Below are 12,495 nucleotides of genomic sequence, written 5' to 3'. Positions count from 1 at the left end.
AAAATTCAAGACCAAATATAATGCTCACTCCATGAAGACAGGGACCTCATTTGCCTTTCTAATCCTGTAAATAGGTTGTCTTTCATCCTGCAAACATTGGGTAGTTACTGTCTGACACAGAGCCAGGAGGGAGATGTGGGCCATGAGGGAGGGGAGCACGCTGTTGAGATGGGAAAAGTGAGAGCAACGTGCAATGGCCTGCAGAGAACAGGATTAAAGGTAGATTCAGGATAAAAGACGGTCTCTTGAAGGAAATGGCATCTGAGCTGGGGCTTCACGTGGAGTGACAGGTGAACAAAATGAGGGAATGGGAAAGGCGGAGGGGACTCCGAGGAAAAACACAGACCCGCCCAGCGTGTGCTGGGGTGGGCAAGTGCAGCTGTGTGCTGGAGAACTGCAGGGCGAGGGTACCACAGAGCAGAGTGCCCCACCCGAGGACCACCGGGCCCAGAGCTCAAAGGGCCTTGTGTGCTGATCAAGAAGCCTGCAGTTTCCACAATGAGCAATAGGAAGCCACTAAAGACTTAGGAAGAAGGCAGGGCACGAATCTCAGAACTGTGGGTCAATGTGCCAGCAGAGGGGCAGACTGAGACGCGCGAGCAGGTGGGGAAAACCTGTTACTGTGGACAGAGAAATGACAAAGGCCTGGACCAGGACAGTGGCAGTGGTGGAAGGCAGTGGGGTATTTACAAAACAGAACTGAAAACCATGGAAATCAGACAAAAGGAGGGAAAACTGAAGATGACTTTAACCACAATTAACATCTTATAAAACTTGTTGAATTAAACTGAATTGATATTTATTAACAGGTTATGACACTAGAATAATGGAAGGAAACCAACTTTTATTTCAAACCTAGTTTAGGGAAATGACGGTGTAGCAAAGGGCAAAGCATGGGCTGTGGATTCAAGAGAGACACACCATTCACCTCCGTTCCACCCACTACAGTTTCCTTCTCTGGAAGACGAGGCTAACGGCCCCTGCCCAGCTCAGAGCACTGTGCTAACACACAGACAGGAAAGGGCATCTGAACCCCGCCCACACGAGACAGCAATGACCAGCAGGGCACGAGCGGCTCCCAGGCGCAGCCCCGGACTGCAGGAGCTCTGAGAACGGCTGCTCAGACTACCTTGAGGTGGCTCCGCCCGTGACCTCTCGAAGGAGGCGGCAGTGGTGGGGAACGAACTCCAGGAGCTTCCTGTACATGAGCTGAAGATCACTCGGATGAGCATCGACAATCTGCTCTACAATCACCTAGTAAAAGGAGCATCATTTTTAAAAAAGACAAGTATGAGTTACATACCACAGGGAAAAGAACAAAGAAAACCTTAAAAGTGTGTTTCCTCTCGCCCCTCTCCTCCCCAGCTGACATGTTTCCTAACAGTAACAGCCTCACTCAGAGCTAGTTCCAGGATTCGGGTGCATAGCTCTGACCCAGGGGAGACACAGGCTGGGTGACAGAGACTGGCCTGAAGCTGTAAAGCCAGACACATTCGCCTGTTTCCCTCCTGAGCTTGAAAATGAAATAAAACGATGATTTCCCATGACAACAGCTCCTTGCTGTCTTGACCGTGGCCTTTTCTTCTAAATACCGTCATTCAGATTAGGGGAACGTTTGAGACAGAGAAAGATAGAAGGAAGTATATTTTATTTTACTTTATTATTACTTTACCTTTTGTGTTAAGGTTGAGAATCAAGAGGCGAATGACAAGCATACGAATTTAAATAAAATTAAAATGTGGCCATGGTTTATTTAATATGCCACTGAAACATCAAACACTTCTTTTAATTTAGCACATTAGGTTCAGTTCAATGAAAAACAAAAGGCATAAATTAGTAACCATTTTCACTTAGCGATAAAGAAATAGGGTAGGTAATTTGTCTTTTTCACTCCTACGGAGAGACAGCTATGAAATACAACAGGATACAAACAGAGGAAGTTGACAGATCATTTATTTTTAGTAATCCTAATGAAAGCTGATCGGATTATTGAAATTAATCCTTAAGTTTCATTTTTATCAATGACATTCAATTTTCCCCATTTATAAATGGGAGACTTTTGCCCCAAAGTCATGGTGAGTAGGGCTTTGTACTTACTGGACAGAAAGAACGTCCACACTGATGTGGCACTGAAGAAAGTCTGCAAACACTGAGGACGGGCCTGTGACTTCCATCAGTTTGAACCAGACAAAGCTGCCATTTTTGTGTGTTGGAAAATGTTGAGTATTGGCAACTTCATATGGTACAATCTGTAATATATTCTGGCTGCTCAAAGGCAGAACATGCTTACTTCCCAAATTTTAACTGTATCCTCGTAGGTGAAGGACACTGGATAGCCAAGTTCTGGATTTAAGGTATTACGCTGCTAATTTGCCTATGAAAGCCCTTCATCTGTGAATATTCCCTCCCTCCCACCTTCCTGGACCACACACTCCTCAGCATGTCTGTGAAGACAGCCCTCCACGCAGACCTTGCACGCTCAGGGCTCTTGGCCCGCTGTCCCACCACAAGGCACTTGAGCTACGGTGCTGGCATCTGCTTTACTTGTTCCATTCTACCCACTAGACCAGTAGTTAAAAGATTCGCTTTTAAAACCTTATTGGCAAATAATTTACATAGCATAAAACTGACCTAAAAATGTTCTGATACACACCTTCTCCCTAGGGAAGACCTGTCCCCTACTAAATTAAGATGATCCCTGGGATACGGCATCACTAGAAAATACGAGAGAGGGTGCCTGACTCCTGCATGCTGGTTGTAACCACCAGGGACCAACCTTTTCTTACAACTGATGCTGCAGTAACTGTGAGAATCTTTACAGAAGGACCTCTGATCCACCCTCACGCCCAGTGAAGCATCCAGGACACAGCAGACGCTCTATGAACGCCTGCTGAATGAAGGCCTGGGGGTGCACAAACCTCATCCATGTATGGTTTCACTAGGACTTGACCAACTAACGCCTCCGCGTCCCGTGCCTTGTCAATCGTGGCATAAGTCCGTAAGCAGTGCCGGATTACATCGACACTGGAAGTCCGAAGACCTTCTAAAAGGAGGCCTTCCAGTGACTGCTGTAACATGGCTGTAATGCCAGCTATACGCTGCAAGAAAAAAAGGTAAGAAAGCAGCTGGAACAATTTCTAAAGACTCAAATATATACATAACAAATCTCTGGCAGCACGAAAATATATGTAAAATTAAAATATTAACATTTTCTGGAGCGTAACAATGAATCTCTCCTCCACCCCACATCTCTTTATAAGTAAATCTTTGCTATATCAAAGGAGGATTTAGACAGAATTGCAGAATGAGAAAAAAAGTTATTTTCCTCTTAAGCTACAGAGTAAATCTGACAAACATCATGAATCTAAAGCCCAGTCGAGAGTTTCGGATAAATTAACTTTGACTACATCATACAGTGTGTCAAGTTACAAGAAATTTAGAATTAATTTTACCCTTATAATTCGGAGAATATGCCTGTGTCTTTACACAAAATCTACAATGTGTGACACTTAGGGGGCAGGGGTCCAAAAAACAAAAAGTGAAGGAAAAAATTCAAAGCTAGTTTCAAAATCCTGCAGATCAACAATTATCACAGGCATTACAGGCATACCTTGGAGATACTGCAAGTGTGGTTCCAGACCACAATAAATCGAGCAGTATCATGATAAAGTGGGGCACTGGGATTTCTTGGTCTCTCAGTGCACATAAAAGAAATGTTTATACTATACTGCAGTATATTAAGTCTGCAATAGCATTATGTCTAAAAAAACAAGGTATATACCTTAAACACCTCAATTAAAAAATACTTTATTGCTAACAGATGTTAATCATAATCTGAGCCTTCAGTGAGCTGTAATCATTTTGCTGGTGGAGGGTTTGAAATACTGTGAAAATTACCAGAATGTGATACAAAGACATGACGTGAGCAAATGCTGTTGGAATGGCACTGGTAGGCTGATATACTTGCTTGATGCAGAGTTGCCATAAACCTTCAATTTGTTAAAAAAAACAAAAACAATAACATATCTGTGAAGTGCAATAAAGTGAAGGGCAATAAAATGAGGTATGCCTGTATCAGGTAAAACCAAAATTATTTAGCAAATTCCTAAATACCAAAGTGTGAAAATCTAAAACAACACTTACTGGTCTTATTTTGTCCAAAAGAGGCATGCCTTTGCTTTGAACAGCATGAAACTGTAACTGGTTAAATTCTGTGGCAATTCTCTCCAAAATCTGTCCAGTCAGAAGTGGGCTAGTAGAGACAATTAGAGAAATTTAACTCCTAAAGGTTTTAAATTTGCGAGAGAACACACCACATGATTGGCAATGGTGATGCTTTAGCATCCACTGTGTTTCCACAGCCCCCCGTCACAAGGTAGCAGCTAAAGCATCGTTCGTGCCATCAGCTTGCACAAGTCACACGCACAGCACGTTCTACGACAGTGGGCAACTACTTCAGTATAAGCCACGGACGCTGCCTGGCCTCAGCCACAGGGTCCAGGCAAGAAGCAGGAGCTGGTCCTGGCCAGTGTGCGACGGGCGTTCCCACCTCCTCTCCCAGGCTCTCCCGTCCGTGGCCTTCTTCATCTTTAACCTCCCTCCCCTCTCTTGCCCTATCCTAGTATTTACACCTGAATCCCCTGCTACTGCTCGGTCTCATTCTCTCTTCCTCTAAAATACCTCCAGTACTTCTAAAATACCAAATACTGCTGTCTCCTTGATAAAATAAAAGCGGCCCTCTAGCGGCAATACATCAAATAAGTCAGAGGAGCTCTACATTTTCGTTTACCAAAGAGCTGAAAGAGCAGTCAGTCTGTATTCTCTGGGTCCTAGTGAAAGGACATTCATTGTGTATCTGCCACAAAGTGTAATAAATGCACTTTTTTCCTCTAAAATACATTGCAACAATACCACTCAAAAGGAAGTTAAATAGCAAAAGAAGAAATATGTAAAGGCACTGAAGCATCTGCTGGGCTTCTCTTGAGGCATCCTATATCTAATGGTGACCTATCAGTGAGTGAGGGGAAAAAATCCACATGACAAGGAAATGAAATACTATCCACTTCAGGTCTATCCAGTCCTGTATCTGTAGCATTCAAACTAGTTTAGGTCTTCCCTGGTGGCGCAGTGGTTGAGAGTCTGCCTGCCGATGCAGGGGACACAGGTTCGTGCCCCGGTCCGGGAGGATCCCACGTGCCGTGGAGTGGCTGGGCCCGTGAGCCATGGCCGCTGAGCCTGCGCGTCCGGAGCCTGTGCTCCGCAACGGGAGAGGCCACAACAGTGAGAGGCCCGAGTACCGCAAAAAAAAAAAAAAAAAAAAAAGAGAAAACCCAAAAAACTAGTTTAGAGGGAGAGCAATTCCCCTGTAAGACCAACCCAAAAGGTTAATCCCTCTTTCCTGAATAACCTAGTGTGGATCTATTAATTATAAATTATCTAAACGTTTCTTGGACTAAGAAGCATGCTGTAGTTACCATTCACTTACATTGCCCTGGTTTTCCCTTCTCTACAGCTCAAAGTTGCTGACCTGAATTTTTTAAAAGTACTCAAAGGTGATTCTGAGCAAGAAACAGCATAATATCTATTACATTAAAGATGGAACACTGAGGGACTTCCCTGGCGGTCCAGCAGTTAAGACTCTGTGCTGCAGGGGGCCTCAGTTCGATCCCTGGTTGGGGAACTGAGATACCACATGCCGTGCAGTGTGGCCAAAAGGGAGAAAAAAAAAAGATGGAACATCGCAAAGGAATAGTATCATAGAAAAAGCCATCAGTGAGGAAGGGAGTAGGAACGGACCCAAGTGGAAAGAAAACAGGGAGGCAGGTATGGCGGATGTCAAGTGCGGACAAGTCGGCAGGAGCTGCCAATGCTGCTGAGGGCGAGAGAGACACGGAGCAGCTCAAGACAAACGGCTCCACCGGATGGGTCAGAAGGGGCGGGTCAGAAGGGACGGCAGCGGAGACGCTGGTCAGCGCAGGTAAGGGCAGGAGCGCGAGGGCGGGGGGCTGAAGGGACAGAGACGGCAGGTGCTGACCACCTGTTTGTACATCTTGATTATGAAACGAAGTAGAGACCCAGGACAGGAGAATCACTTCCTTTTTGGATGCCGCATTCCTCAATCTATACGAGAGATATGGAGCATACTGCCTTTAAGGTGCTCCCAAATCTAACATTTTAATTCCTAAAATTAAGAAATCCAACATGCCTTTATCGTATGGTAAGACTTTGGTATAGGTATATTCAATTTGGCTTTGGTTGGTTTTGCAGCAGATTATCCAATATTACTCAGGGAAAAATGTTATGGCTGTGCACTTGACTTTAGGAGAAGCTCTTGTCAGACCCAAATTAGATGTGTGAAGGCCTACGACATGCCGGGTGCGGGCTACCGAGCTGACTGTCAGACAGCCCTGCCAGTGGAGTTACTATTAGCCTTACGCTGCCCATGACACAGGGAGTTGAGGTTCCATGACTCAGGCTGCCCAATGGTAGATGCAGCACAAACTTGTGCTCCTCCCACGGCACCACGGTGCTGGTGTGATCTACTCATTTTCTGAGCCACTCATCTACCTGGCTGATTTAGAATTCACACTAGGAAGGTAATAAGACAGTCACAGTGTAACAAAGGAAATGGTCATGTTTTTCTAATTTCACAAGCTTTCTTTCCCCTGTTTATAAATTTTAACTAAATGTGTCCTATACTGTTTCTTAATGCTACAATGCTGGTGCAAGATACATGAATGGTGATACTCTGGGCATGTCTACATAAATTTATGAAAGATGAAAGCCATTCCATACCTGGAAGACCAAAGGATTTTGCCAGTGCTTACATAAGGCAATTCCAAAGATAAAAATCTTCCACTGAAAGCACTCCTCTGACTCCCTGTAAGGTGATGTGTTGGAACAGTGGTCCATCGCCACAAAGGTTGTAGAAGGATGTATTATAAACTTTACCATCTCATGCCCTCCACTTTTCATAAGCTACGTTCAAAAACACTGAGCCATAGACAGCTTTTCTTCTCTTTCAGAAATGAGTTTTAACTAAAAAAAAAAAGTAGCCTGGGTGTGAAGTACTAATTTATGTGATATTTAGTAAAAAATACTTACCTGCTTGCTTCTAGTGCAGATGTTTCTTTAGAATGTTGAGAATTTAAGATTTTTTCAATTTTCTCAACTGATCGAATAACCTGTATAAGCCTCAACACACATATCTATAAAAATAAAAATGAAGCCAAAAAAAAGTTATCATGATGTTTAATTTTAATTATCTTATTTCCCCATTCTAAACGCAGGGAAATACAAAGCCAAAAGCCAACTTGAAGTGTGCAGCGCACTCTACATTTTGAACACTTCTACAGAACACTGAATCCCCAAGAACGTAAATCTTAATCTTAGCTGCCTAGAAGAAGCACTGTCAATATTCTATTACAAGTTAACAGTTAAGAAAAGGAAAAAAACTAGACTTTTTTTGTTTTCTCATTTCCTGCACTTTTATTCCTTCTTTCTTTTCCCCATCTTAAACGAACCCCTGTATGGGCACTACATTTATTTTCTTATGACCCTTTTTTCATGTTTTAATTTTAGTTTCTGATCATCTTTATCCTATTTACATGCATATGACACAATTATACGTCTAAGCGTCAATTCATTAAAGACACTATTACACAATAAATATTATCAAAGAGGTTGAGGAACATTATAAAAACTCTCATCCTTAAAAGAACAAAAAGAAAGTCATTCGTTAAACAGTTACTAGAACCTACTGTACAGCACAGGGAACTCTACTCAATGCTCTGTGGTGACCTAAATGGGAAGGAAATCGAAAAAAGAGTGGATATATGTATAACTAATTCACTCTGCTGTACAGCAGAAACTAACACTACACTGTAAAGCAACTATATTCCAATAAAAATTAATTAAAAAAAAAAGACAAAAAAAAATTTAAACAAATAGTTACTGAGCACCTATCATGCACCAGGCATTCTTCTAGACAGTGAGGACATGAGTGAATAAAAACAGGCAAAAATTCCCTGCTCTCACAAAGCTTACAATCTTTTCTAGAAAGGCACTGCACTCTTGAAATCTTTGGACGAAAGCTGATATTTAAAGGAGAATTAAACAAAAGGTTTCTCAAATAGGCTTCTCTCCCTTGAGATTTTGAAAAATATGCTAATAAATTTAGAAAACACTGAAAGAGCACCAGGCTAGAATCAGAAGTCTCAAATTCTAATCCTAACTCTGCCATTACATCCTTAAAGTCAGATAATAAAATTAAAACACAGGACCACGGGGCTTCCCTGGTGGCGCAGTGGCTGAGAGTCCGCCTGCAGATGCAGGGGACGCAGGTTCGTGCCCCGGTCCAGGAAGATCCCACATGCGGCTGGGCCCGTGAGCCTTGGTCGTTGAGCCTGCACGTCCGAAGCCTGTGCTCCACAGCGGGAGAGGCCACAACAGTGAGAGGCCCGCATAACGCAAAAACAAAACAAAGCAAAACAAAACAAAACAAAAACAAAAAAACACAGGACCAGTAAAATGTAAAAGTAGGTGTATGCAGAGGTACAGTTAACAAGTGGAAACAAAAGAAGAAATAAACGTGGCAGAATGAGAGAGCAACACACTACTTTTTCAACCTGCAGTAGAACATTGGAAGAGTTGGTCTTAGAAAGCCCACTTACTCCCTAATCTCTAAAATTTTAATATTTTCTTTATAGGGGTGCTGAGAAATTAGTTATATGCCTGTTAAACTGTAAAGTGTTTCACAGATACCAGTTATTACTGTTTCTTCTTTTGGAAAAATTGAGGAATGTTAATTTTGTGACCACTTGGGTACATCTAAAATTCTGTCTTACTATTTCAAACAGTTGACATGACATTATAAGCGTAAGTATATATAGATACACAGAAAAAGGCTTTGAGAAAAACCGCTTTCATAGTACTGAAAAGTGTGAGAAGACATGAGGGAAGGGCTTTTAGGTGGCATGCAGCATAAGAAATCTACAGTTTTCTTTAAAAATTTTAATGCCGTCGTGAATAAATTAACGCACGAGAAGAATATGCGATTTTCTTTGCTTTTTTCTTCTCTTAGTTACTTTAGCATACCCCTCTTATTAATAGGACCTTAATCAGCCCAGGAATGAAAAGACCTGGGCTCCAACTCTGGCTCAACCCCTCGCGAACTTTGCTGAACACTGATGCCTAAAAATAAGGAGAGACCCCACACTTCCTTTCTGCAAAGGTACCGAGGGAAATAAATCAGACCACATGCGCGGAAGCGCCGTTAACTCCAAGGTGTTACCATGAAGCCATGTGCAACCTACCTTTTTTTTCCTAATGTCCTCTTGTTTAGACATTCGTTCATCTACTGCCCGAATTCCTTCACTGACAGATGACCTAAGACTCTTTAAAAGAAAACATACAGCAGAAACTGTTTTGTGACATTACGAAACTTACACATTTAATTAAATTTCACAGAACTTAATTTTATCTTCGGGCTGGTATTATGCAGATATTGACAAAAATACATAATATCAGATACAACTGCTGTCGAGGGCACTCATGGTTTGGGGGCAAAATGACATATAAAGCCAAGGTTATGGAGGATTAACGGCCGAAGGAATAATAATACATGTACCGTCAATGTCGTTCAAGAAATCATCTGAATCAAAGGATAGGAGAGTCTGGCACAGGGGATGGGACTTGAGTCTGACCCTGAGAACCTTTGGAAGCTGACGATGGTGGAGAGGAGGTTATCAGAAGACAAAGGTGGGAAGACACAACTGACGGCGCACACTCAGGGTGGGTGAGGCATGCACCCGGGCGCACTGCAGACTTCATTTTGCAGAGGAGTAGAAATAAACAGGGAGGGGCTGATTTAGGAGGACTTTAGATTCTACACATTTTAGGGAACTAGAGAATCCTGAAGCACTGATATTTCCTGATGAAATGCTGTTTGGGGGATGGTAGGAATCAAGAAGTAAGGAACAGAATAGCCAGGAAAAGGCAGCGGTCATAGGTGGAGAAACATGTCCAGAAGCTAATAAATTAAGCCAAGTATGAAGAATTGAGGCCAAAATGAAGGTAATGGAAACAATCAGAATAAACTAGATAAATCACAAAAATTTTATAGAGAGGTGAATTCATTCATTCAATAAACATTATGGAATGTCTATTAAATGTCAGCTACTGTGGTAGCCAGTGAGGCTACAATGATGAATTAGACAGAAACAGTCTTATCCCTCAATGATCGTAGAATCTCAGAGCAGCGTCGTGAGTTGAGGTCAAAAAGGCAGATGAGGTCTGTGGCTGGTGAGGAGAAAGGTGGCTATAAAGACAGCTGCAGAATAAGGGAGGTGATGTGGTACTGGCAGGTGGCAGGGCAGGACTAGAGCCCGGAGGCGTGAGAGTAGCCCAGGAAGTTCAAAGCACAGGTCAGCAGAGCGGAGAGACCGCACAGAGAAGAGTGGGAGGTTAACCCAGGCTGAGGCCCAGGAGAGGTCAGCCACGAGGCTGGGAGGTGAGGGAGCCCCGAGGAGGAGGCAGGAGAGCCACGCAGAAGCTGCCGCGCAGCCCAGCAGCGGGCCACAAACCCCTTTCCTTCCCCTCCAACGAAAAGCACTGTAATGAGCTTTTGTAAAATTCAAAGACACACTTTCAAACACTTCTGCTAGTTCAAGGCACAGCTCAAGACTTATCTCTCCATTTATGAAGTCTCTCCCGCCTACCCCTCCTCGGGACTTCTCAGCTCTGACACTCCCATTACCCTGCATTTCCTTCAGTTCTATCCAGGCAGGGCCTCTTTACCTACGTTACCTACTGAGAGCCTCGCACGTGCCAGGCGCTATCTCGGGGCAAGGTGCATGAGGCCACTTGATCTGGCGTGGTCCAGTGGTGACACACACAGGAGGTGATGGTGCAGTGCATCACAACTAAGGGACAATGGAGGTCGGGGTGCCTAGCGCAGACGAGTGGGTGAGGGGAGGGCAGGCCACACGGTCTCCTGTCAGAGGTGATGCCAAAACTCCCCCTCCACTGTTCATCCAGATGGGGTCCCTGTCCTCAAGGCTTACAGGCAGACAGTCCCATTCCCACAGGAAGTTTCTCCCAGAAACTAGGCGTTACGTGATATTTACATTATCCTTCAGTTACATACAGGGGTTAAACAGCTTTTGTAGACTGGTCCAGGAACCTAACCACATGTAAAACACTGTCTGGGAAAACACTTGTAAAATTACAAATTTTAAACTATACGTCAGCCAGTTCTAAGCTGGAGACCACTTACAGATGGGGGAGGTGGTATTAACAAGTTAAATTCTGAAATACCTTTCTTTTCCTCCCTGACATTTAAAGGTGTCTACTCTTTGACGATCTGTCGTCTTCAAACCAAACATGTTTTTAGGCTGTAATATCACATGCAAAAAGTAGAGAATCATTTTCACCCGTTTTGAAGGTGAGTACTATAATCATGGACCATTAAACAACCACCACAACAACCTAACACATTAAAGGAGTTCTTCTTGGAGAAGGCAAACAAGCGTAACGTGCTTTATATATATAGACTGTTTACCGGCACCTGGGGACTTACCAGAACCTCTTCCCGTAACTGTCCCAAAGGCACAGAAAGCTGGCTGAGGGCTCTGTCCATGCCAACCTAAAGGCAAAATCATGTTGGCACAAGCACGTCAGAGTCAGTGAAGCTTCTGTTTAACGAGCAAAGCAGTACTAGGCTTAGGTTATTCTTTCCGTACAATCACATATTGCTAATAACTAGATAAATAACAGAAATGCTATCTTACCACAAATATTGCTCACAGAATGTGAAAAAATCTGTTGATATACATGAAACTATGCAAATAGGGAAAGTCATAATAAATCAAAGATTCCTCATGTACAATTTGCCTCTGGATGAAATTTTAAATGAATTAAAAAAACTTTAACAGGAAAAATAGCTATCTCTGTACTTATGATGTTCAGCCAGCTGATGTGAAAGTCTGATGAGCTGTATCTCTCCTAAGCATTATTACACCTTTGAGAAAAATCCAAATTAAACAGAATGGAAATAAAATTTTCAGGGTTTCTAACCCTACTGGAACATTTATCTTACTGGTGCACTTCCCGAAAGCAAACACGGCTTGTTATTCTTAATGCTTCCTGAAATTCCCATGGAGATGGCGACTTTCTATACTTCTTTGGATAAACAGATTTAACAACAAAATAAAGTATGAACAAGAAGACTTTTCCAAGTATTAAAACTCAAGCATTTCTAAACAACTTTTCCAAGTAACTGATGCGCTTCTCACAAACCATTCCTACGTTTTTATAAAACCAGGCCCCCTAAAGATCAATACTGGCCAACGTTTCCTCAACAGATGTCTGGCTAGCACAGTACCTGAAAGTAAATCAAGCATTTCCTTAAGAATAGTTGGTATGCGCTCTAGCAAATTGTCTAAACCAGTGAGATTTCATGGTAATCACTTAGCAACTAACAAAAACAACCGCTCT

At 42.9% G+C, this 12,495-nt stretch overlaps 1 protein-coding gene across 2 annotated transcripts in view; it reads right to left on the bottom strand.

The window, feature by feature from the left end:
* The window catches only part of COG2 (component of oligomeric golgi complex 2), a 42,067-nt gene that overhangs the window by 20,495 nt on the left and 9,077 nt on the right, over nt 1-12,495 (bottom strand). For both annotated transcript variants that reach the window (XM_007450599.1, XM_007450600.1), the window contains exons 3-8: nt 11,579-11,644; nt 9,315-9,395; nt 7,105-7,208; nt 4,144-4,252; nt 2,919-3,098; nt 1,130-1,254 (exon numbers count right to left, since the gene is read on the bottom strand). In XM_007450599.1, coding sequence (XP_007450661.1) covers nt 1,130-1,254; nt 2,919-3,098; nt 4,144-4,252; nt 7,105-7,208; nt 9,315-9,395; nt 11,579-11,644 — 665 coding nt within the window. The remainder of the gene's footprint in view (nt 1-1,129; nt 1,255-2,918; nt 3,099-4,143; nt 4,253-7,104; nt 7,209-9,314; nt 9,396-11,578; nt 11,645-12,495) is intronic.

Source organism: Lipotes vexillifer, unplaced genomic scaffold, assembly GCF_000442215.2.
Source record: "Lipotes vexillifer unplaced genomic scaffold, Lipotes_vexillifer_v1.1 scaffold805, whole genome shotgun sequence".
NCBI classification, from domain to species: Eukaryota; Metazoa; Chordata; class Mammalia; order Artiodactyla; family Lipotidae; genus Lipotes; species Lipotes vexillifer.
This window is presented reverse-complemented; position numbering and strand designations above follow the sequence as displayed.